A 22,271-nucleotide genomic window follows, 5' to 3' on the forward strand; every position below is an offset into this window, starting at 1 on the left:
AGAGAGAGAGAGAGCTGTATGTTCCAGAAGAACCTAGAATCTAGTTAAATGGTACAATAAACTTTACTAGCTCCTGGGGTTCTGCCTACAAACCTTAAACCTCAAGAACCCAAACGCAGGGAATAAAACCATCTTCATGGTGACAACAGAATAGTTTTTAGGAAATCAACAGACGACAGAATATCAAGAGCAGAGGAAAGAAAGGGATGGTTTGGGACCATGAAAACTGGCAGGGGAGGAGGGCGCAGGAGACCAGGCACTGGGGCTGGGAGGGGGGCCTTGCAGACTGGCAGAGGCTTACATTGATCATAGCATTGGAGGTGATCCGGAAGAGGGTGGCCCGTTCATTCACCACCTTCAGCCTCTCGCTGCTCTCTGGCGGGACCTTGAGGCCGTCGAGCTCGTTCAGCGAGCGCTGCAGCGCCGCCCCATGCTTGCCAATGAGCTCATTGCAAGTGCTCAGGTCATCGAGCTTCACAGAGAGGTTCTTGATGGTATAGTGGAGCTCGGTCTTGTCAGATGGGGAGGTGGTCTCCTCGTCGTCTCCGGAGTCATCTGTGAAGGCAAACACAGTGGCTCTGGAGACCAGCCTCCGCCCAGGCAGGAGAGGAGCAGGTCAGCTTGCTGCGTGGGAGCAGGCCTTCGAGAGTGGGTGGAAGTTAGAAGGCAAGGGAGGGCTGGGTGGGCTCTGGAGGGGACCTGAGGGGACAACACCAGAACCTCCAAGTTGGGCTGGAGTGATGGCGCATCGGTAGGGCGTTTGCCTTGCACGTGGCTGACCCAGGATGAACTTAGGTTCGATCCCTGGAGTCTCATATGGTTCCCTGAGCCAGGAGCGATTTCTGAACACAGAGCCAAGAGTAACCCCTGAGCATCACCGGTGTGGCCCAAAAATCAAAAAACTAAAATGAACCTCTAAGTTATGAGTCCCAGGTTCAATGGACAGAGGGAGATTGCTTGGGGGAGAGGCTCCTCTCTGGACCCCAGAGACCCCACCAGAAGTTTGGTACCACACAGGCCCAGTCTCAAGCTGACATACCCTTCCCTCCCGGAGAGGGTCCACACTCTCTGGCACCTTCCCGAACCTCTCCCACCTCCTCAGAGGGCTCCACTCTCCTGGCCCAATGGGGCATGGTGTTCACAGCAGCCCCATAACCCCTGAGGTCAAAGCTACAGCTCCTCACATCAGTCCTGAGAGACCTCTCTTTCCTGCATGGTGACATGTGTGCTGTCAGGGTCTGTGGCTCTCAGTGACATAAGCAGTAATTTCCCCAACAGACAAAGAGGACACAAAGGCTCAGAGAAGTTCAGAGACGCACCCAGCAGGAAATGGCGCCCCATGAGTGGTGGTCCACGTGGGCTCCCACTCCTTAGCCCCAAAGCTTCACAAAGCTGCCCTGGGATGCTCCATGCGCCCTTGTCTTTACCTAATCAGTCTGGTCTTAGGGGGCAAGTGGGGCTAGAAGGGTATCTGGGGGTATGAAGAGGGCTAAAGGATGGGGAGAACTGGGCCTTTGGCCTGAGCCCTGCTGTAACTTTAGCACTGGACATGGGCCAGTCAAGGGGCTGAATGTGGCCTAAGAGGCCTGGATCCTTCACACCAAGGAATGTCCAAATGCCTTATGAACCAGGGGTCTGAAGTCTGAACCTGGGTCAGCAGTATGCAAAGCAAGTGCCTGACCCTCTGCACTATTTGTTCAGCTGCTACATGTTTTTAGAGCTGATTATAAGAAAAGATTCCTTCCCCTGGGGAGCAGGGTAGGTGGAGGTAGCCACGATGATGTCACTGTGCTGAGCCTGCCCTGAGCTGGGGGCAGTGCCAGGCCAGTCAGCAGCATGGGGCATGAGAGATGGGAAGTTGGGGGGAACTACCATGGCATCCAGTATCTCATGCCCAGAGACTTTGGACGGGCAACTCAGACTGAGCAGGGAGGCCCTTTGTGGCCATTCCAACAAATACATTGGGAGACAAGGCCAGGCCTTGCCCACAGCTGCCACTGGCCCTTGACACAGGGGCCCATCCGTCCTGCTTTGCAGCGAGATGCCTGGACAGTATCCAGGAGATCAAGTGACCCTTCTATAAGGGCAAATCCGGGTCTATTTCTAGGTCAACTGCACGTGAGGATTTTCCTCTCTCTGGATTACCTTACGGAAGCTCCAGCTGCTGGTGTATCTTATGTCCCTTGGGGTGCCAGGCCCTGAGGGAGGTGGGCCCCTTAGATAGTGTATCCAATGACCTTGGGAGGCTGGTAGTAGAAGAACATAGCATCGGCTGGAGCTGAATGGAGAGGGTATTCTAAGGTTCCCAGTCTGTCTGTGGAGCTGGGCCTAGTGACCACATGAACTGTCACCTTTCTAGATTCAAAATCTAACACCCACATGGCTGCCCAAACGCTGGGAGGAATGGGGTACTCTGGCTTGGCGGTGTCTCATGCCCTGACCTGCTCAGGGGCCTGGCAAGCACCAGACCACATGAAAAAGACAATGCAATTCAGAAATCCCAAGTAAACGACTTGAGCCAGAAAAAAAGATCTCATTAAAGTTCTTTTGAAGACCCAGTAGAAAATGAAGAACATTGAATATGGCCCCTTTCTCCTGACCAGGCAGCCACTCCACTTCCGGCAGATGATTCACTGCAGGAAGGAACATGCTTGTCTAGATCAAATCCTCAAGCTGGTGGTCCAGTCAGGGAGGGAGCCCCCAGACAATCGATCCAGGGTGCCTCCTTCTCCAGGGCTTAAGAGGCAATTGTTATCTTGTCCTCTCCCACCCTGGCCCTGCTCACAATGGCTGTGGCCAATGAGGTGAATCAGTGTATGTACCAAGAGCAGGAAACAATCCCCCCCCATCTGCTTCCACATGAAGCTTAGGGCTGGTGTGTGGCTTCTGGAATATACCACAGGCAGTCACAGCTGTGAGGACAGGAGTCCATGTCCTTACACTTAGGGTCTGGCGATGCAGAAAGAGCAGAGCTGGAGGACAGGTATGAGGAGCATCACGGTCCTACACCAGACTCAGCCCCTGCTTACTGAGGACCAGCCTTTCCCTCCTTTGGCATTAGTCATCTATAGGGGTCCAAGATTAACTTGGAAGCTAACCAAGCTAAACAAGGCCAGCTAACCTGCTGGCCCTGGTGTGCTTTGAATGTTCAGATCAGAACTTCACAGGATAGTGATTAAGCAAGAACCCAGAACATTGATCTGCAAAAGTTTTAGCTCTGCAACAAGGACATGGGGCAGAAGGGATGGAGACAAGCTGGGCCACCACTTGTCTAGCACATGCTAGACAAAGTGACATTTCAGTCATTCAGGCCTGATCATTCCCAGTTAGGGTGGCTCCTGGGCCTTCTGAATAAAAATGAGGAGAGCAAACCACAGTCCCTGATGGGGGAGCAACAAAAGAACAATTGATCCAACCTTCCAGCCAGATGCAGAGCTCAGAGGTGAGGTCCGGGGAGCTTTGGGCAAGTGAAAAGATGAAAAAAAAAATCACTATGGTCCAAGTCGACTGCAGCTTGTTCCTCGCTCTGACCTTGTCTAGAAAAGCACTAGTTCCTGAAATACCCATCAGTTCCCAGCTCTGACCTTGTCTATAAAAGCACTAGTTCCTGAAATACCCATCAGTTCCCACCAGCTACACCGCATGAATTCTTTTCTGTTGGAAGAATAATGCACAAAAATGTCTACCCTATGTTACAAGGCACCAGTGACAACTTTTCTTAGTCCTATCTCCTCCATAACAGGCCTCCTCAGCATTTCCAACCCATCAGTGTTCATAATGAATGGCCAGTGACACCGTCCAACCCCCAAATTCAGCACATCCTTAAATGTAAGATCCCATCTATTATCTGGAAGGGAGGATGTGGATGGAATTAGAAAAGATGAAATCGAGGCCAGAGAGATAGCATGGAGGTAAGGTGTTTGCCTTTTTTGCAGAAGGTTGGTGTTTCGAATCCTGGCATCCCATATGGTCCCCCGAGCTGCCAGGAGTGATTTCTGAGCATAGAGCCAGGAGTGTTGTCGAGTGTGACCCAAACGCACCCCCACAAAAAAAAAAGAAAAAAGAAAAAAAAGGAAAAGATGAAATCATTGGGGCTGGAGAGATAGCATAGCGGTATGGTGTTTGCCTTGCATGTGACCAACCTGGGGAGGGACCTGGTTCAATTTCTGGCATTCCCGATTCCCATGTGGTCCCCCAATCTGCCAGAGGTATTTCTGAGTGCAGGGCCAGGAGTGACCCCTGAGCACTGCTGGGTGTGGCCCAAAAACCAACCAATTAATCAAGAAATAAGTTTTTAAAAAAGGAAAGATGAAATCGTACTGGGCCAGAGATTAATAAAGGGGCTATGGTCCCCTGAGCAGCACCAGGAGTGATTTCTGAGTGCAGAACCAGAACACTGAGTGTGGCTCTAAACTCTGAGTCTTTAATTCAATAGGCTGAGAAGAGAAGGAGGAAGAGAAAGAGACATGGAGGACAGAGACAGGTAAACACAGTGACAAGTCAGGGGTCAAGAGCCGACATGGCAGAAACTGAGAGAAGAGCTGGGGTACATTCTCTCCTCAGTCCTCAGAGCATGTCTTGGTTTAGGACTCCTGACTTCAGGGTTAGGGGACCACAAATCTCTGTGATTTGGAGCCACTGGTTGATGGCTGTTTGTTCTGGCAGCCCGACATCGGCATAAACTTGGAATCAGGGGCCGGGAAGGTGGCGCTAGAGGTAAGGTGTCTGCCTTACAAGTGCTAGCCAAGGAACGGACCGCGGTTCGATCCCCCGGCGTCCCATATGGTCCCCCCAAGCCAGGGGCGATTTCTGAGCATATAGCCAGGAGTAACCCCTGAGCGTCAAATGGGTGTGGCCCAAAAACCAAAAAAAAAAAAAAAAAAAAAAACTTGGAATCATCTTCTGTGGACTTGGGGAGCCTACAACCATGGGGCCTTCTCCCAGTTTAGTGCTTAGGAGTCTCTCCCAGTGATGTACAGTGGACTGTGTATGGTCCTGGGGGTCAAACTTGGGTGTCCTGAATGCAAAATATGCACTTAGCCCACTGAGTTATTGTAAAGTAAGCCTAGGTAAAAACCTAACAAAGGCCTTTCCCTCAACTTCATGTTTCCCAACCTCTTCTTCTTCTTCTTCTTTTTCTTTTGTTTTTGGGTCACACGCGGCAGCACTCAGGTGTTACTCCTGGCTCTATGTTCAGAAATTGCTCCTGGCAGGTTCAGGGGACCATATGGGATGCCGGGATTCGAACCACCGACCTTCTGCATGAAAGGCAAACGCCTTACCTCCATTCTATCTCTCCGCCCCCCCCCCCCCCAACCTCTTCTTTGGTATGTAAAACTACACCTGGATTACAGGGCCTTCTTGGATAATAAAGAAAAAGAGCGAGAGTGAAAAAGTGAAAGGGGGAGAGGGAGAGAGAGACAGACAGACAGACAGAGACAGAGACATGGGATAAGGAGCACAGGAAAAAGACATGACTTAGGAGCACAGGTCAGAGAAAGCTTGGCAAAGAAACTCATGGCAGAGAAAAGCCTCGAAGAATAAAGTAAACTGACCCCAATGAATATCTTGTCTGAATACTGTGTATTATTTCTCCGCAGCTACTACCCTGCTTCCTCAGACCCGTTCCCGGGTTAGAAACATGGTGCTGGGGATGGCCTTGCCCAACTCATGGACTTTATATTTTTATTCTACATCTTTTGGGACTAGAAGGGTTTTTATTTGTGGGGGGGGGGGGAAGGTGGGGGAGGCAATGCTGGAGATCATGCATGCAAGGCATGGCAAATTCTTTAGCTCTGAGTTTCATCTGAATCTATGACTTTTCATTTATTTAGTTTTGGGTTTTTGGACTACTCCCTGTGATGTTCAAAGCTTACTCCTGGAGATGCACTGGAAACCATATAGGATGCCAGGGATTGAATCCAGTTAGTCACATGCAAAGCAAATGCTCTACCCACTGTACTAGCTCTCCGGCTCCCTTTAACTTTGTATTTTTAATTTTTATTTTGCTTTGGGGGCCTATAGCTTTCACTGGGTTGGAGTAATTGTATAACGGGTAAGGCATTTGCCTTACATGTAGTCAATAGTGTTTGATCTTCCACATCCCATTTGGTCTACCAGGAATGATTCCTGCACACAGAGCCATCCTGAGCACTGCTGGGTGTGTCCCCACAACAAAAACCAACATAAAAGATCCTTTTCTAAAAATAATCAAGCAGTACTTTATTATTTTAAATAATACTGTTTATTTAAATAATATTTTTTCCTGCTTTATTATTATGGTTACCACATTTGGTAGTGCTGGGGTGTCTGGTGCTGTCTGTGGCTTAGAGCATGTGAAAATGCCATATTTATTATATTACAAATTGTGGGGAGCACAAGTATTAAAATCAGAGTGTGGGTGGGGCAACACTCCTAGAGACTCCAGGGGAGAATTTTTTTTCTTTGCCTCTTCCAGCTTGAAGCAGTGGCCAGCAGCCTGGAGCTTGTAGCCCCTCCCTCCAACCTCAGAGCCAGCAGAAAAACCAGAAAAACCCTTCCTGCCTTCTCTCTCATGAAGACCCTCCTGTCTCCTTATATAAGGAGATTATATAAGGTTAGATAAGATTATATACATCTGGATTGCCCAGTATGCTCTGGTTCCTGGATATCCTCCAGTTATGCATTGTGACTCTGGCCTGCGCATGACGGCTCATAGGCTGGAGCTGACTTTTCCCCTGTCCACGTTCATGGATGCAGCTCATGCTCACACCCACCCAGTCCTGAGTTCACCTCAAAGCACAGAGGCTTGAACTAGAGTACTTCTGTTCCCCCTCCCTGAGCTCTCCCATTCGGGGCTCTCCCTGGGTCTGTCAAGGTGGGCACAGGTGAAGGGCACTCTGGGCACCCATCCCAGAGCCAGAAACCTTCTTTCCATCTCTCACATCAGGAGACTTTGGGAAAGAGTGGATCGCCATGGAAACAGCCACTTCAGGGAGCCAGGTGAACTATTTATAGAACTGGAACTTTCCCCTTCCAAATTTGGAGGAAAACGGATCGATTTGGGTGGGGAAGCTTGTTAGGGAGCATCATTATTTTTAGTATTTAAGAAGAGAAGGGTGGGTTCTGTGTTCAGGGATCACTCTTGATAGGACTGGTGGGACCCCATATGGGGTGCTGGGGATTGAGCTCTGGTCAGTTGCACGACTGACTTAGCTCTGTGCTCAAAATAGGTATATGTGGTACAGGGGATTGATTCCAGGTTGGCAGTGTGCAAGGCAAGTGCCCCACCTGCTATACAATTCCTCTCCAGACCCCAGACCCTTATTGTTTTAATTATTTTTATTTGGGGGGATTTCCAAGTAATGCTCAAGGTCCATGGGTCATTTCCAGCAATGCTCATTTAAATGGGTCAGAGATTTCAAGGTTCAGGCACTGCTCGGGTTCAGTGCTTGAGGTCACACCTGACAGTGGTTGGGGGCCGTGCAGTGTCAGGGTTTGAACTCGGGGCCTCACACATTCAGGACATGTGCTCCAGCCCTTTTGTACCACCTCCCTGGCATGTTTCACACAAACCCCAATGGGTCACTGCTCTCATGGCAGCAAATAGCAGAGTCTAGACGCAAAGGAGAGTTGGTGGTATAGTGGGAGCAGAGCTGCCTCCCAGTGTGTAAAGCAGGTCCCTCCAACAATCAGAACATGGATTTCATGTGTGTATGTGTGGGGAGTATTTAGATCAAGAAGATGGTTACACTGCTTGAGCTCATTCCCAGAACTCAATCTGCTGGATACTGAGAATGGACAGAAATGGGCCTGGAGGCAGTTGCCAGGGAGCTGAGATGACTGTGGGCCAAAATGAGTATGGCCAGGCCAGTGGCTCCTCTCAGGTCATTCCCCTGCCTGACACCACATATGGCCTCAATCATGCCCAGAGCCAAGAAGGCCCAGGTGTAGGACCCCAGGGCACCAAGTGACAGAGCTGAGTTTAGCAGTAGCTGCCACCCTGGAGCAGATACAGAAAGTAGCAGAGGACACAGTTGGCAGGGCCAGAAGTCAAAGGGTGGCCCATGCCAGAAATGAGATGATGTGTGGAACTGTCCACCTTGACCTGGGGTGCATGGGTCCTCAGGACTCAGCCTGGAGGAGACTCGACAGCTCTGCACCCCTTTTGCACAATGGGGAGAGGAAAGCAGAGGTTCTATGAGTGTCCGAGAAAGCAGGGAGAAGGAACCCAGGAACTCAGACAAGGCTGGTAGGGCATGGCCAGTCATTCCTGATGGGAGAACCATGGAGAGAAGACCCTGAGACCCTAGATTGCATCCAAGGGCTCTGAGAAGAGGGAAACACAGGGCAAAAGGCATCTCCATCCCCACGGGTGCAGAAGACCCATAGTCAAAGCAGTTCCAACCAGGAGGATACGGAAAGAAAGGTATGTTGGGATAATCTGATGGAAGATCAGTAGTAAATAATGAATTGTGAAACTCAGGCAGGCAGAAAACTGAGCCCAGCCAGAGACCCTGTAGCATCCTCCTGTCGTCCCCCCCCCCCCCCCGACCCGCCTCTCCACTTGCTGTCTGGTGCACATGCATACTGAGCGGCCTCTGCAATTCGAGCACACATGAGCTTTCAGCACCTTCTGCTTCCTCCAGCAGGACCCCATGGTGGAGCACAAGGGCAGCTTGCTGGTTGGTTGCACTTTTTTCTAGAAAGAAACATTCCCTAGAGCCCCAGAAATGGCTACCTTGGCCCAGAGGATTGAAGCACTGAGAACAGCTGGGAGGCTTGGAGCACAGGGACCAAAACACTGTCCCAAAGAGGGGTGAACCTAAGTTATCCTCCCACCAGTCATGATGATCCACAGTCATGATCCATAGTCATGATCCACAGACCCATGTGGATCCACAGACCCTCAGTGTCAGGCTGTGGCCCAATACACTGGGTACTCACAGAATGATCAAAGGCTTGGAAATGGGGCCAACCCTGGGAAATAAACAAGAAGTCTGAGCTGGTACAGGAATCAAGTGTCCCCACCATGGTAGCCGCTGTGTGATGCTAAAGACCATCTGTCACCTAGAGCCGCCTCCACTGCAGATATGGGCAGAGCAGTCAGTCTCCAGCCTCACTCTACTGGGATTTTACAGATCTTTTGAAAGAAATGGGGGTGAAGGGAGGGCATCAGGTCCCCCACTCTGAACCTCCCCACTCATTTGCCTACCATGTCCTGCTTTGAGATTGGTTCCAAAGTATCTATAGACAGACAGGCAGACAGACAGACAGACAGACAGATAGATGATAGATAGATAGATAGATATAGATAGATAGATAGATAGATGATAGAAAGATAGATAGATAGATAGATAGATAGATAGATAGATAGATAGATAGATAGATAGATAGATAGACAGCAGTTGCTCCATGTCCATTCAGCTTGAGGAACAAGAGACAGCCACTGCAGCCCTCACCCACTGCACCCAGGAGTCGTCTCATGGGCCTCTCAGGCACAGAAGCAGCCAGGAAGGGGCATATTTGAGTTTCCAAAGGCAGAGAGACCTGGAACCGACCTCTGACTCGGGATGGTCCCTGAGTACTGACCTCCCAGCTGGGGCTTTCTGACAGCCCATCTCATCCCGACAGGACTGATCTACCACCAGGGCCAGAGAGACAGTAATATAGATAAGGCACTTACCTTGCATGCAAGCCAACCTAGGTTAAATCCGTGGCATCCCAAATGGTTCCCTGAGCACTCTCAGGAGTGATTCCTGAGTGCAGAGCCAGAGTTGCTGGGTGTGCCCCCCAATAATGAGCTTCCTTAGTAGTGCCCCCATAGCGTACAATGAGGACCACCATGCTGGACCCAACAGCCTGCCTGCTCCTGATGTCACCAAAAAGTCAGCCTGCTGACCTGGTCTCCTAGTCACTGCCACTGCCAGTGCCAGTAATGTGATGGTGGGAAGGAAGAGCATTAGTGTTTCTCAAAAGCTTTCCAAGACAGGGCCAGAGTGACAGTTCAGTGGGTAGGGCATTTGCCGTGCCTGCTACCATCCTGAGTTCAATCCCCTGGCATCCCATATGATCCCCTGTGCCTGCCCAAAAACAAAAACAAAAAGTTTCTCCAAGAGAGAATTGTTGATTTATATCTGGCTAGATTCTTTCATCACTGGTCTCACTTCCCATAATCTCTCAGATTCACTATGTCACCTGCCCCCAGTTCTACAGGTGTGAGCCACCAAGAGCTCTTTTTTATTCTGGTGTTTGGGCCAAACCTGGTGACACTCAGGGATTATTCCTGGCTATGCACTCAGAAATCGCTCTTGGCTTGGGGGACCATATGGGGTGCGAGGGGAATCGAACCACAGTCCATCCTAGGTCAGCGCATGCAAGGCAAATGTCTTATGGCTTGTGCCACCGCTCTGCACCCCCCTTTTCTTGTCTTAAGAGCTCTTAAGATTCCTTTCATAGGGATCCCTGATGCAACTCTTTTTGCACTCCTATGCTGAAACTAGCTTCCTCTGCATAACACACAGCATGATCTGCAAGCTCCTCTCTACCTACTGTGTCTCAAGCCTTTTTCCAAGTCCCGGTTATTTGTTAGCAGTTACACAAATCCCATGACTAGGAACCATAATGCCCCTAACCCCATCCCAACACACACTCTCAGACCCTGGCTGTGGGGGGTGGTTCTGGTAGGAACACTATGGGAGGGGCTTTTGGACCCTGCAGAAGGTGAGAAGGCATTGCCCTCACCTGACAGCAATGGGATTATAATCTGGGCCTGTGAGACCGGGGTCTCTGTAACTGAGAGCAAGGGGCCAGCCCGTCTGGGCTTCCCAGGGAGAATGTCCTACTCAAGGACAGAGCAAGTGGCTTTAAGTTCTGAACAAGGGCCAGTCATCTTCATAGGAATCATTAGGGCAGGGCAGTGGTCACTGGAGACCCGAATTTCCACCTGCCTGGCCTGAGATACACACACAACTTCTTATCCTTGGAAACAATCTGATGCCGCTGTCATTTGATCAAAGAGCTTTCCCTGTGCATTTCGGACATTGAGCAGAGACAGGGGAGGGGCCCCCCAACCTAGCCACTGTGGGACCTAGAAGAGGTGGGTGCTTCCAATATCTTAGCTGATCCCCAACCCCAGAGTCAGGCCTGCAAGGGGGGGGGGGATGCAAAACAGGAGCCTGTTGAGTGATAAGAGAAGGGGGTTGGAGGAGACAGTGTCCAATTTATGACTGGTGAGAAGATTATGGTGCTCGGGGGTTTACACTATGACTCTGGGCTGGAGCCATAGCACAGCAGGTAGTACCCTTGCCTTGCACTCAGCCAACTCAGGTTCAATCCACCCCACCCACCAACAATCCATATGATCCTGAGTCCTGAGCACAGATCCAAGAGGAAGCCCTGAGCACCACTGGGTGTGGCCCAAATATGGAGGAAAAAAAAAAAAAACAACAAGTCTAGGTTCAGGGTCTTGTTGGATTTTTCTTTGAACTGATGCGGGCATCCCCAGTGGATTGAATTGGCGACTGTCCCCCTTGGTCTGGCCCCCTGCACAGGTTCCTTTCCTGGGACTGGGGTTCAGATGGAGGCATGAAAAGGCAGAGGGCACTGGGATAGATCTGAAGCCCATCTCATCTAGACAGTGGTAGGCATTCACCAGTGTACCCCTCACTCCAACTGTGAGTCAGCACCCCACCCTAATTTTTTCACCAGTTCTGACTACATCCCAGAGTACAAGGCGAGGTGTTAGGTGGACCCGACCATAAGTCACTGTGGGCCTCCAAGGCTTGGTGAAGTTACTAGAAACTCAAGAGGAGGGAACTCAATTCCAAATCTGAGCTCTGGCCAACTCTGAGCAAGGAAGGAAGCCGCCTAAGAGGAATTGGGCAAAGCCCCACAAGGGATTTCGGGGGCCTCTCCTTGATAGGGTGGGGTGTCTGCCTAGAACTCCTGGCCCTGTGCACCTGCTGGCCCTACAGCCTCCTTCAGCTGCTTCATTCTTGAGGTCCCAACAGTCTGGTTTCTTTTTTAATAAATGCCACACTCAGTGAAGCTGGTAGGTGTGGGACAAGAGGGCACCACACTTGAGGCAGCATGGCTCTAGCCCGGGGTGCCTGGAACTCCAGGCCTAAACCTGGAGGTGTTCTATGGCCATGTGATGCCAGGGACAGAATTTAGGTCCCAGGACATGCCAGTCCTGTGTCCTCCCCAGTCTCCCCAGTCTGCCATGCCTGACTGTAAATGAGTACATATTCTTTTTGAAAAGAAATGGAAATAAAACAATTCCAACACAATGAGATTTTTTTTCATGACACTTCAGGTGACTAAAGTTTGTTTTTGTTTTTGGGAGATGGGGGGTGGTCACACCATGGCGCTCAGGGGTTACTTCTGGCTCTGTGCTCAGAAATTGCAGAAATTGCTCCTGACAAGCACGAGGGACCTTATGGAATTCGAACCACTGTATGTCCTGGGTCGACCACATGCAAGGTAAATGCCCTATTGTTGTGCTATCTCTCCAGACCCAAACTAACGGTTTATCCAGGGTGATGTTTTCACCTGCTAAAGCCTGGTGATAGGACACTGGTTCCCTGCCAGGATCCCAGGGAGGGTGGGGCCCATGGAGGAGACATGGTGAGTGGGTGGATCACCATAAACTGCAGTCACAGGGAAGAGGTGATAAGATAATCAGGATGGGAAAGGAAGTCCCCAAGAGGAAGGCATCCCCAACCTCAGGCTACACTACACAAGTCCATCCAGCATCGGGTCAGAACCCTACTTGGTACAACTGAAAGCCCACAGCCAGGAGGGCTGAATTACCACCTGACTGCAGAGCTCCAACTTCCCTGGGCCAAGTTTCCACATACAACCTTCAGATAGTTTCTAAAGTGTGTGTGTGTGTGTGTGTGTGTGTGTGTGTGTGTTTGTTTTTGTTTTTGTTTTTTTGGTGGGGGGAAGCTGGGTAGCTGGGTACCTTATACTAGTTAATCTGTGACTGAGAATTTTCTGGTGTCACACCTCTAGGGACAGATGGAACAAGTAGGAAAGTGCCTTTAGGAGTGGGGGGCTGTGTGGAGGAGGGTCAAAGGTCATTGTAACCAAGATATCTCAGGGCTTTGGAGTGTCTGTTCTGTAAAAAGGGAGCCCAGTCCATATGATCTTTTCTCAAAAAATTAGCAATTGGGTGGCTGGAATGGTAACACAGCAGTAAGGTGTTTGCCTTGCACATGGCTGACCCAGGGCGGACCTGGGTTTGAACCCCAGCGTCCCATATGGTCCCCCAAGCCAGAAGCGATTTTTGAGCACATAGCCAGGAGTAACCCCTGAGCGGCACCTGGTGAACAAAAACAAAAAACTAGCAATTAAACTTCCTTATGACCCACCAATCCCACTCCTTGGAATATACCCCAAGGGTTCAAAAGCACAATCCAGAAAACACATCTGTGCTCCTATGTTAATTGCAGCACTTTTCTCAATAGCCAAAATCTGCAAACAACCCAGGAGGTGCCCAGGAACAGATGATTGGATAACGAAATTATGATATACAAGGCAGTAAGAAAAGTATAAAAGAAAAGTAAAAAAAAGATAAAGTCGTGCAATTTGCTGCTAAGTGGATGGATCTGAGAGAAAAGTTATTCAGAGAGGGTTAAACACAGAATGATGGGTCTCATATGTGGAATATAAAGAAACTTTGTAAGGGAGTCAGAGTAGTAGTACAGTGGACAAGGCTTTTGCTTTGCATGCAGCTGGTGCTGGGTTTGACTCCAGCATCCCATATGGTGCCCAGAATCTACCAGGAGTAACTCCTAAGAGCAGAGCCAGGAGTAAGCCCTGAGTGAGCGTCTTTGCTCCCCCACAAGAAAAAGAAAAAAAGAAAAAAGAAACTTTGCAAAGAAATAAGAAAAGAAAAGAAGAGCAGGAGAATGGTAGGAATCAATCAAGTAGGAAGCTTGTCACTGGACTGGGGTACAGGGGTGGATTGGGGAAGGGAACATTAGGACAATGGGGGAAAGGGAATGTGCTTGCTTTAGAGGCAGCATGGAGGATGGGAGAGAAATTGGAGACATTGATGGAGGAAAGTGAACTCTGAGTGAGGGGATTGGCCCTAGGACACTGTATGCCTAAAAGTTAATGATAACTTTGTAATTCATAGTGATCTAAAATTAAAAGAAAAATAAAAAACAGGGAAGCCCAGTCCAATCCCTCTCCAGTGCTCACAAGGCATCCTGTGCCATGGTTCTCCCATAGCATCCCTAAACCCTAGTGCTGTGGGTTCTACTTCTTATGCCCTTTCTGTCAAAGGATCCCTGAGGCAGGGTTCTGCCCCCTCAGACTTCTGTGGGCAGTTTTGAACCGAAGATGTAGCTAATAGGGTCCAACGAGGGATATGGGGTTCCCTGGCTGGGGGTACAGAAGTCAGGAAAGAAAGACTTGCTCCTTTTAAGCACTGAGAGAAAACCACCTAGAATCACAAAACCCATTGTAATGTCCTTCTCAAATGACGTTGAAATAGTTATTTTCAGACAAATAAAACCCAAGAGAGTTTGTGGCTAGCTGGCCTGCCCTGCCAGAAATATTACACAAATTCCTCAAGCTGAAGAATCAAATTGATACCAAATAGCAACTCTGATCCAGACAAAGGAACCAAGAGGGCCAAGAAAAATAAATAGGTGAGCAAAATAGCATATTGGACTTTAAACTTTTAAATTTCATTTAAGGAGAACTGACTTTTGGGCTCAGAGAGATAGTCCAGTGGGTAAGGTACTTTTATTTGAAAATAAAAAATTGATAAAACTTCTGGCTAAAACAATAAATAATAAAGCACCATAAACAGAAATAAAAGAACATTATTGTATAGATCCTATTGGTATAAAGGAATTTTAAGAGATTAGTACATAAAATATTATGCTAATAAGAATCAAACTGGGTCAGCCTCATGCAAGTCAAATGTCCTATCCATTGTACTATATCTTTGGTCCCAACAAATCATTTTTTCTTTTTTCTTTTTTTTTTGGTTTTTGGTTTTTGGTCCACACCCGGCTGTGCTCAGGGGTTACTCCTGGCTGTCTGCTCAGAAATAGCTCCTGGCAGGCACGGGGGACCATATGGGACACCAGGATTCGAACCAACCACCTTTGATCCTGGATCGGCTGCTTGCAAGGCAAACACCGCTGTGCTATCTCTCTGGGCCCTCATTTTTTCGATCAAATCCATACACATGCAAAGCAAGAGTTACACCACTAAGCCATACCGCAGTTCCTTATCATTTAGATTCCATTGATGAAATGGCAAGTTCTATTAAAGAACAAATTACCAAAAATGAACCATGCACAAAAAAAGAAAATCAGATGATCCCTTCATATTAAAAAAGTGTAATTTACTAAAATACTGAAAAAATAAACTATTTGGCAAGACAAAACTCATTCAGAATAAAATCTCACAAAAAAAGGAATCTTCTTACCATTATAAAAGGCATCTATAAAGATCTTAGAAAGGGATATGGGGGCCGGAGAGATAGCATGGAGGTAAGTCATTTGCCTTGCATGCAGAAGGACGGTGGTTCAAATCCCAGCATCCCATATGGTCCCCTGACCCTGTCAGGTGCGATTTCTGAGCATAGAGCCAGGAGTAACTCCTGAGCACTGCCGGGCGTGACCCATAAACAAAAAAAAAAAAAAAAGGGTGGGGGAGGGACATGGAAAGGAACCATATGCTATAAAGGAAGTGGAAATACAGCACAAGGGTTAAACTGTTTGCCTTACACATGGCTGATCCAAGTGAATCCTTAGAATTACTGTGTACTACCAGAAGTGATCTCTGAGCACAAAACCACAAGTAATCCCTGAGTGGAGTTGGGTATGCTCCTCCAAAAAATAAATAAATAAAATAAAAATTCCTATAGCTAGTATCATACTTAATAGGAAAATTTATGTTTTCCCCCCCCAAACTCCATAATAAGGAGAAAGTCTGTCCTCATCCACCTCTACTGAACACCAAACAAATGGTCCTAGTTACTGCAATAAAGTAAGAAAAGGAGACCTGGGGCCGGAGAGATAGCACAGGGGTAAGGTATTTGACTTGCTTGCAGAAGGTCGCTGGTTCGAATCCCAGCATCCCATATGGTCCCCCGAGCCTGCTGGAGGTGATTTCTGAGTGTAGAGCCAGGAATAACCCCTGAGCATTGCCGGGTGTGGCCCAAAAACAAACAAACAAAAAAAAAAAAAAAGAAAGAAAGAAAAATAAAAAGAAAAAGAAAAGGAGACCTAAAAGAATATGGGTTTAAAACAAAGAACGATAAAAGGTCTTAAAATTTTTTTGCTTTGTTATTTTTCAGTCCCATCTAGTGATGCTCATGTATTACTTCTGGCTCTGGACCAAGGAATCACTCCTGGGAGTACTCAGGGAACCATATGGGATGCCAGGGGTAAACCCCAGTTGATCTCATACAAAGCAAGCACTTTGTACTATCTCTCCAGCCACTCAAAAGTATAGTTACAAATAATATCAAAAAGTCTTGGGGCCAAAGCTATAGCACAGTGGGTAGGGCATTTGCAATGCACGTGTCTGAGCTGGGTTCAATCCCTGGCATCCTACATGGTCCCCTGAGCTTACCAGGAGTAATTTCTGAGCGCAGAGCCCAGGAGTAACCCCTGAGCACTGCCAAGTGTGATCCCCAAAGCAAAACAAACAAACAAATAATATAATAAGTCTTTAGTTACAAATAACATCAGCCAGAAAAATACTAACACTTGCAATATAAATCGACTAAAACTAATAAATGAATTTATCAAAATCGTATAAAAGGTTAGTTTACAACAATTAATCCTAGTTCTGTAAAGCCAGAAATGAGAGACTGGAAAATTAAAAACTGCCAGTTAGTTACTGGGGCCAGAGCAATAGCACAACGGGGTAGGGCATTTGCTTTGCAGGTGGCTAACTTGGGTTCGATCCCCAGCATCCCATATGGTTCCCAAGCCTGGGAGGAATAATTTCTGAGTGCAGAGCCAAGAGTAATCCCTGAATGATGTTGTGTGCGACCCAAAACCAAACCAAACAAACAAAAAAAAACCCTTCCAATTATAGCAGTGTCTAACTCACTATATTTCAGACAAATTTAACAACATACATATTTAGAAAACACAAGATGGGGCCGGGCGGTGGCGCTGGAGGTAAGGTGCCTGCCTTGCCTGCGCTAGCCTAGGACGGACCGCGGTTCGATCCCCCGGCGTCCCATATGGTCCCCCAAGAAGCCAGGAGCAACTTCTGAGCGCATAGCCAGAAGTAACCCCTGAGCGTCACAGGGTGTGGCCCAAAAACAAACAAACAAAAAAAAAAAAAAAAAAAAGAAAACACAAGATGATAAATGATAAAAACCTAAATAAATATGTTCTATATATCATACTATATATTATATATAACTGTTAAACATCATTTCTCCACAAATAGATTTATACATTCAACTAGTCCCAATCAGTATATAAACTTTTATGGGGAAGCAGTTAGACTACATCCAACTTCTTCCAGGTTCTGTACTCTGTACCTAGTGGTACTTGAAGGCACCCTATGTGGTGCCAGGGATTGAACCAGGCTCATCTTGTGTAGAAGTAAGTACCTAACCCCCTATAATATCTTGTCTACTATATATATAAATGTTGTGTAACGATTGATAAGCTGGGCCAGAGAGATAGCCTGGAGGTAGGATGTTTGCCTTGCATGCAGAAGAACAGTGGTTCAAATCCCGGCATCCTATATGGTCCCTCAAGACTGCCAGGAGTGACTTCTGAGTGAAGAGCCAAGAGTAACCCCTGAGCATTGCCGAGTGTGACCCAAAAACAAAAACAAAAAAAGATTGATAAGCTAAAACTTATCTAGGAAATAGCCAGGAATGATCCAAACAATTTTAGGAAAGAAGAACAAAGCTGGAGATTTACATAAACTGATGTCAAAATATACCATATAGCTACAATAATCAAGACAGCACAGTAGGACTGGAGAGATCGCATGGAGGTAAGGCGTTTGCCTTTCCTGCAGAAGGACGGTGTTTCGAATCCTGGCATCCCATATGGTCCCTAGTGCCTGCCAGGAGCGATTACTGAGCGTGGAGCCAGGAGTGACCCCTGAGCGCTGCCGGGTGTGACCCAAAACAACAACAACAACAACAACAACAACAACAACAAAAGACAGCACAATAGTGGCATAAATATCACAGCCAAAAATAGATCTGTAAATATGATTTATTTTAAAAAGGTGATTGAACAACGAGCATCTATATGGGGTGGAGGTGGAGGAAATAACCCTTACATCTACTTTATACTCTATACAATGGTAATCAAATGAATTACTAACATAAATGTAAAAGACAAAACATCTAGAAGAAAGTAGCACCTTGGGGCCAGAGAGATAGTACAGCAGTAGGGTGTTTGCCTTGCATGCAGCCGATCCACGACAGACCTTGGTTTGATCCCTGCCATCCCATATGGTTCCCCAAGCCTGGAGCAATTTCTGAGCGCAAAGCCAGGAGTAACCCTTGAGCATCACCGGGTGTGGCCTCAAACCAAAAAAAAAAAAAAAAAAAAAAAGATAAAAAAAGGAAGAGCCAGAGTGATAGTACAGTAAAGTAGGTAGTCACTTGTGTTTCATGTGGCCCACCTGGGTTCGATCCTCAACACTCCATATAGGTCCCCCAGGCAGCACATAAACTAATTCCTGAGTGCAGAACCAGGAGTAACCCGAGAATTGTTGATGAAGATATCATGGGGCCCTTTTGTTTTAAAAGTTTGGTGGTTTCTTATAACTGAAGTTACACTATGATCTACATATCCATTACAGGTATATAAAAAGGGAAATATAGCTACAAAACACACACACTAGGGGCTGGAGAGATGGCACAGCAAACAAGGCACTTGCTTTTCATGCAGCTGACCCGAATTCAATACCCGGTAACTCATATGGTCCCCCAAGCCTCACAGGAGTGATCCTTGGATGCTGAGCTAGGAAAAGCCCTGAGCATTGCTGAGTGCAACTGCAAAATCAATCAACTAAATGTATTATTTAAATTTTTTTGTTATTTTGTTTTGGGAGCTATCCTTGAGTCAGGAGTGACCCTTAGCAGTGTTCAGGGGATCACATGTGACACTGGGAATTTAAATGGGAATTAACCACATGCAAGGCAAGCACCTTACACCTTGTACTATTTCTATGATTCTACACACATTTTATTTTCATTTTGGGGATTTTTTTTTGGTGGATGTTGGGCCACATCTGGTGATACAGAGTGGTTACTCCTGGTTCTGCATTCAGGGTATCATATAGGGTTCCAGGAATGGAATCAGAATGAGCCATGTGTAAGGCTAGCGCCCTAACCACTGTACTATCATTCCAGCCAAATTCCTAGCATTTCTGACCTGTTAAATTCCATCACCACATTCACTCCATAGATAACTATGAGAAGCACTGGTGCCATGGGAAACTCCTTGAGGGTCACTAACTCCTCCATCTTTATTCTCTGGCCAACATCTACCTCAACTCCAACCAGAAACACCTTGCTGGGGATGCTGGAATCTCCCTGTCCCAGCTCCCCTCACTCCTGCTTGCTGATACCTGCCTGCTCTTCTCCATGGTATCTTTACCTTCACATCTTGTTTGAGGGTTACTCTTCCTCTTGGCCAGACAAAGATAGAGAAGAATATAAAGAATATAAAGTCCTAAATGGTCAGAAAGGACTGGCTTTTAGTGGATTTTTCAGGGATGCAGATTTCAAAGTTATTTAAAAGTCAGTAAACTCTTTAATTCTACAGGCCCAGTTCACTAGCAGGATGTAACTTCTCCAGTCTCCATTTTCTCAGATGTAAAATGGAAATAAGTGTGACAGTGGCTCAGTCTGCCAGGGACCTGGCCTTTCAAGGTGTGTTAAAAAGCAATCAAAGCAGTATGTTGGTTGGCAGGAGGCCACAGAGAGAGCACAACTGGTATGTGGACAGGCCTGGTTTGATCCCCATATGTTCCCTCTAGTACCAGGAGTAACTCCTGAGCACTGGCAGGTATGAAAAGAAAAGGAAGGAAGGAAGGAAGGAAGGAAGGAAGGAAGGAAGGAAGGAAGGAAGGAAGGAAGGAAGGAAGGAAGGAAGGAAGGAAGGAAGGAAGGAAGGAAGGAAGGAGGGAAGGAAGGAAGGAAGGAAGGAAGGAAGGAAGGAAGGAAGGAAAAAGGAAGGAAGGAAGGAGAAAGGAAGAAAGGAAGGAAGGAAAAAGGAAGGAAGGAAGGGAAGAAGGGAGGGAGGAAGGAAGGAAGGAAGGGAGGGAGGGAAGAGAGAGGGAGGAGAGAGGGAGGAAGGAAGGAAGGAGAGAGGGAGAAAGGAAGGAAGGAAGAAAGGAAGTAAGGAGAGAGGGAAGAAGGGAATGAAAGGGAGGGAAAAGAAAAGGGAAGGGGAGGGGAATGGAGGGGAGGGGAATGGAGGGGAGGGGAAGAGAGGAGAGGTGAGGTTAGGAGAGGAGAGGAGAGGAAAAGAGAGGAGAGGAGAGGAGATGAAAAGAGAGGAGAGGAAAGGAGAGGAGAGGAGAAGAGAGGAGAGGAGAGGAAGGTGCTGGTGCTGAGAAAAATCACTGACGTCTGACAGGAGGTCGTATGGAAATGCCTCAATTTTTTTTTTTTTTTTTTTTTTTGGTTTTTGGGCCACACCCAGCGGTGCTCAGGGGTTACTCCTGGCTGTCTGCTCAGAAATAGCTCCTGGCAGGCACGGGGGATCATATGGGACACTGGGATTCGAACCAACCACCTTTGGTCCTGGATCAGCTGCTTGCAAGGCAAACGCCGCTGTGCTATCTCTCCGGGCCCACTTCAAATTATTTTAACAGTGAAGTGGCAGTAATTAGAGAGCAGATGCTCTGCTGTGTCTTTCTAGAAGTGCACAGCTGACCTTGAACTTTTCTGACTGTACCATGGACAGCATGCTTCTCAGCCTCAGTTTCTTTACCTGTGCTAGGGGGGACTGGTTACATCATCTCATAGATCCCATCCAGAGTTCACAATTCCACTGCTCTGTGATTTTTCCTTTCTGTGGATAGCTGAATCCTTCTAAGTTCAGTATGAGAACTCCTAACTCGACATCTTCATCTGCCTGATCCAAACTTTGTAAAATGTGGCACTTCCAGGTGCCTGATGCTTCAGTTCCCTTGAGAATAAGAGCTAAACTAAGCCAAGGGCCATTTAACAAAGTTCCCAGCTCAGCAATTCTCAAGGAGAAATGCCTGGAAACCTGGGAGGCATATCCTGCATCTCGGGGATGTGGGGCAGTCAGCCAGGTCCAGACAGAATGTCACTGCCCAAACCCACTCCAGGAACCTTTAGAACTGGGTCCTCACTTCTCTGTGAAAATGCCCCTTTCCAAGCCACCTTTGAGTTAATAAATTCAAGTTCCCCAGGACCAGAATCTGTCTAGAAGGAACCTTATGGAGCAGGAAGACAGATGGCCTGATGTATCCCATATGGCAGGGATCAGAGCAGGACTAGCCATGATACTGGTGGCATCTCACAAGGCAAGCAAAGGAGGTGCTAATCCTGAAGCGGAAATCAAGAGTGATGAGGGCAGGCGAAAGGCTTACTGGATGGGGAAAAAAAAATCACATATGTACAAAATACACAAAATGCACTGTTGCATTAACCCTTACTTATGATGGGCTTGGATGTTGGTGGATTCCTTTGCCCTTCAGTCCCAGCCACATGGCTCCGTGATCATGAGAGCGGCAGGAAGAAGTCTTACTCACACGCAGGCTTCCAGAGAGATAACATCTTTACTGCCCTGGCCCACATGTGTGGCCTATATCATAAACCTATTTAAGCATTCAGTCCTGCAGTGTACCTGTCCCTCAGCCATCTTTCCTCCTGCTACATCTCCATGCTGGCAAAAGGGGCAAAAGCCCTAATCCTCTCAGGTCAAAGCCTTATCTACCCTTTCCAAGACCCCTCCCAGGAAATGGGCGGGGTCTTGCAGGTAAGATCAATTTACCTAGGAAGAATTGGGGGAATGAGGCTTCGATGCACAAAGATGAACAGGAGATGGTTCAGTTCTCCACTGGAAAAGAGAGGAGGATGTGGGCACAGAAATGGCCACAGAGAAGAGGACAATGAACTCCAAGCTAGGGTGAAGGCACATAGCGCTTGGGAGAGACTCTCTTCAAAGCTCCCTTAAACTGGAACTGGAACCCCTGCTTCTTGAATGGTCTGTAAGCAGAGGATGAATTCAGCATGGTCAAGAGGCCACACTAACTAGACCACAGAGGGCATGAGGACTGGGCATCATCAC

The 22,271-nt window shown here is 47.6% G+C and overlaps 1 protein-coding gene across 3 annotated transcripts in view; it reads right to left on the bottom strand.

The window, feature by feature from the left end:
* Positions 1–22,271, bottom strand: part of OSBP2 (oxysterol binding protein 2) — a 150,740-nt gene that overhangs the window by 27,740 nt on the left and 100,729 nt on the right. For all 3 annotated transcript variants that reach the window (XM_049788779.1, XM_049788778.1, XM_049788780.1), the window contains one exon: positions 302–555. In XM_049788779.1, the coding sequence (XP_049644736.1) occupies positions 302–555 (254 nt within the window). The remainder of the gene's footprint in view (positions 1–301; positions 556–22,271) is intronic.

This window comes from Suncus etruscus, chromosome 15 (assembly GCF_024139225.1).
Source record: "Suncus etruscus isolate mSunEtr1 chromosome 15, mSunEtr1.pri.cur, whole genome shotgun sequence".
NCBI lineage: Eukaryota > Metazoa > Chordata > Mammalia > Eulipotyphla > Soricidae > Suncus > Suncus etruscus.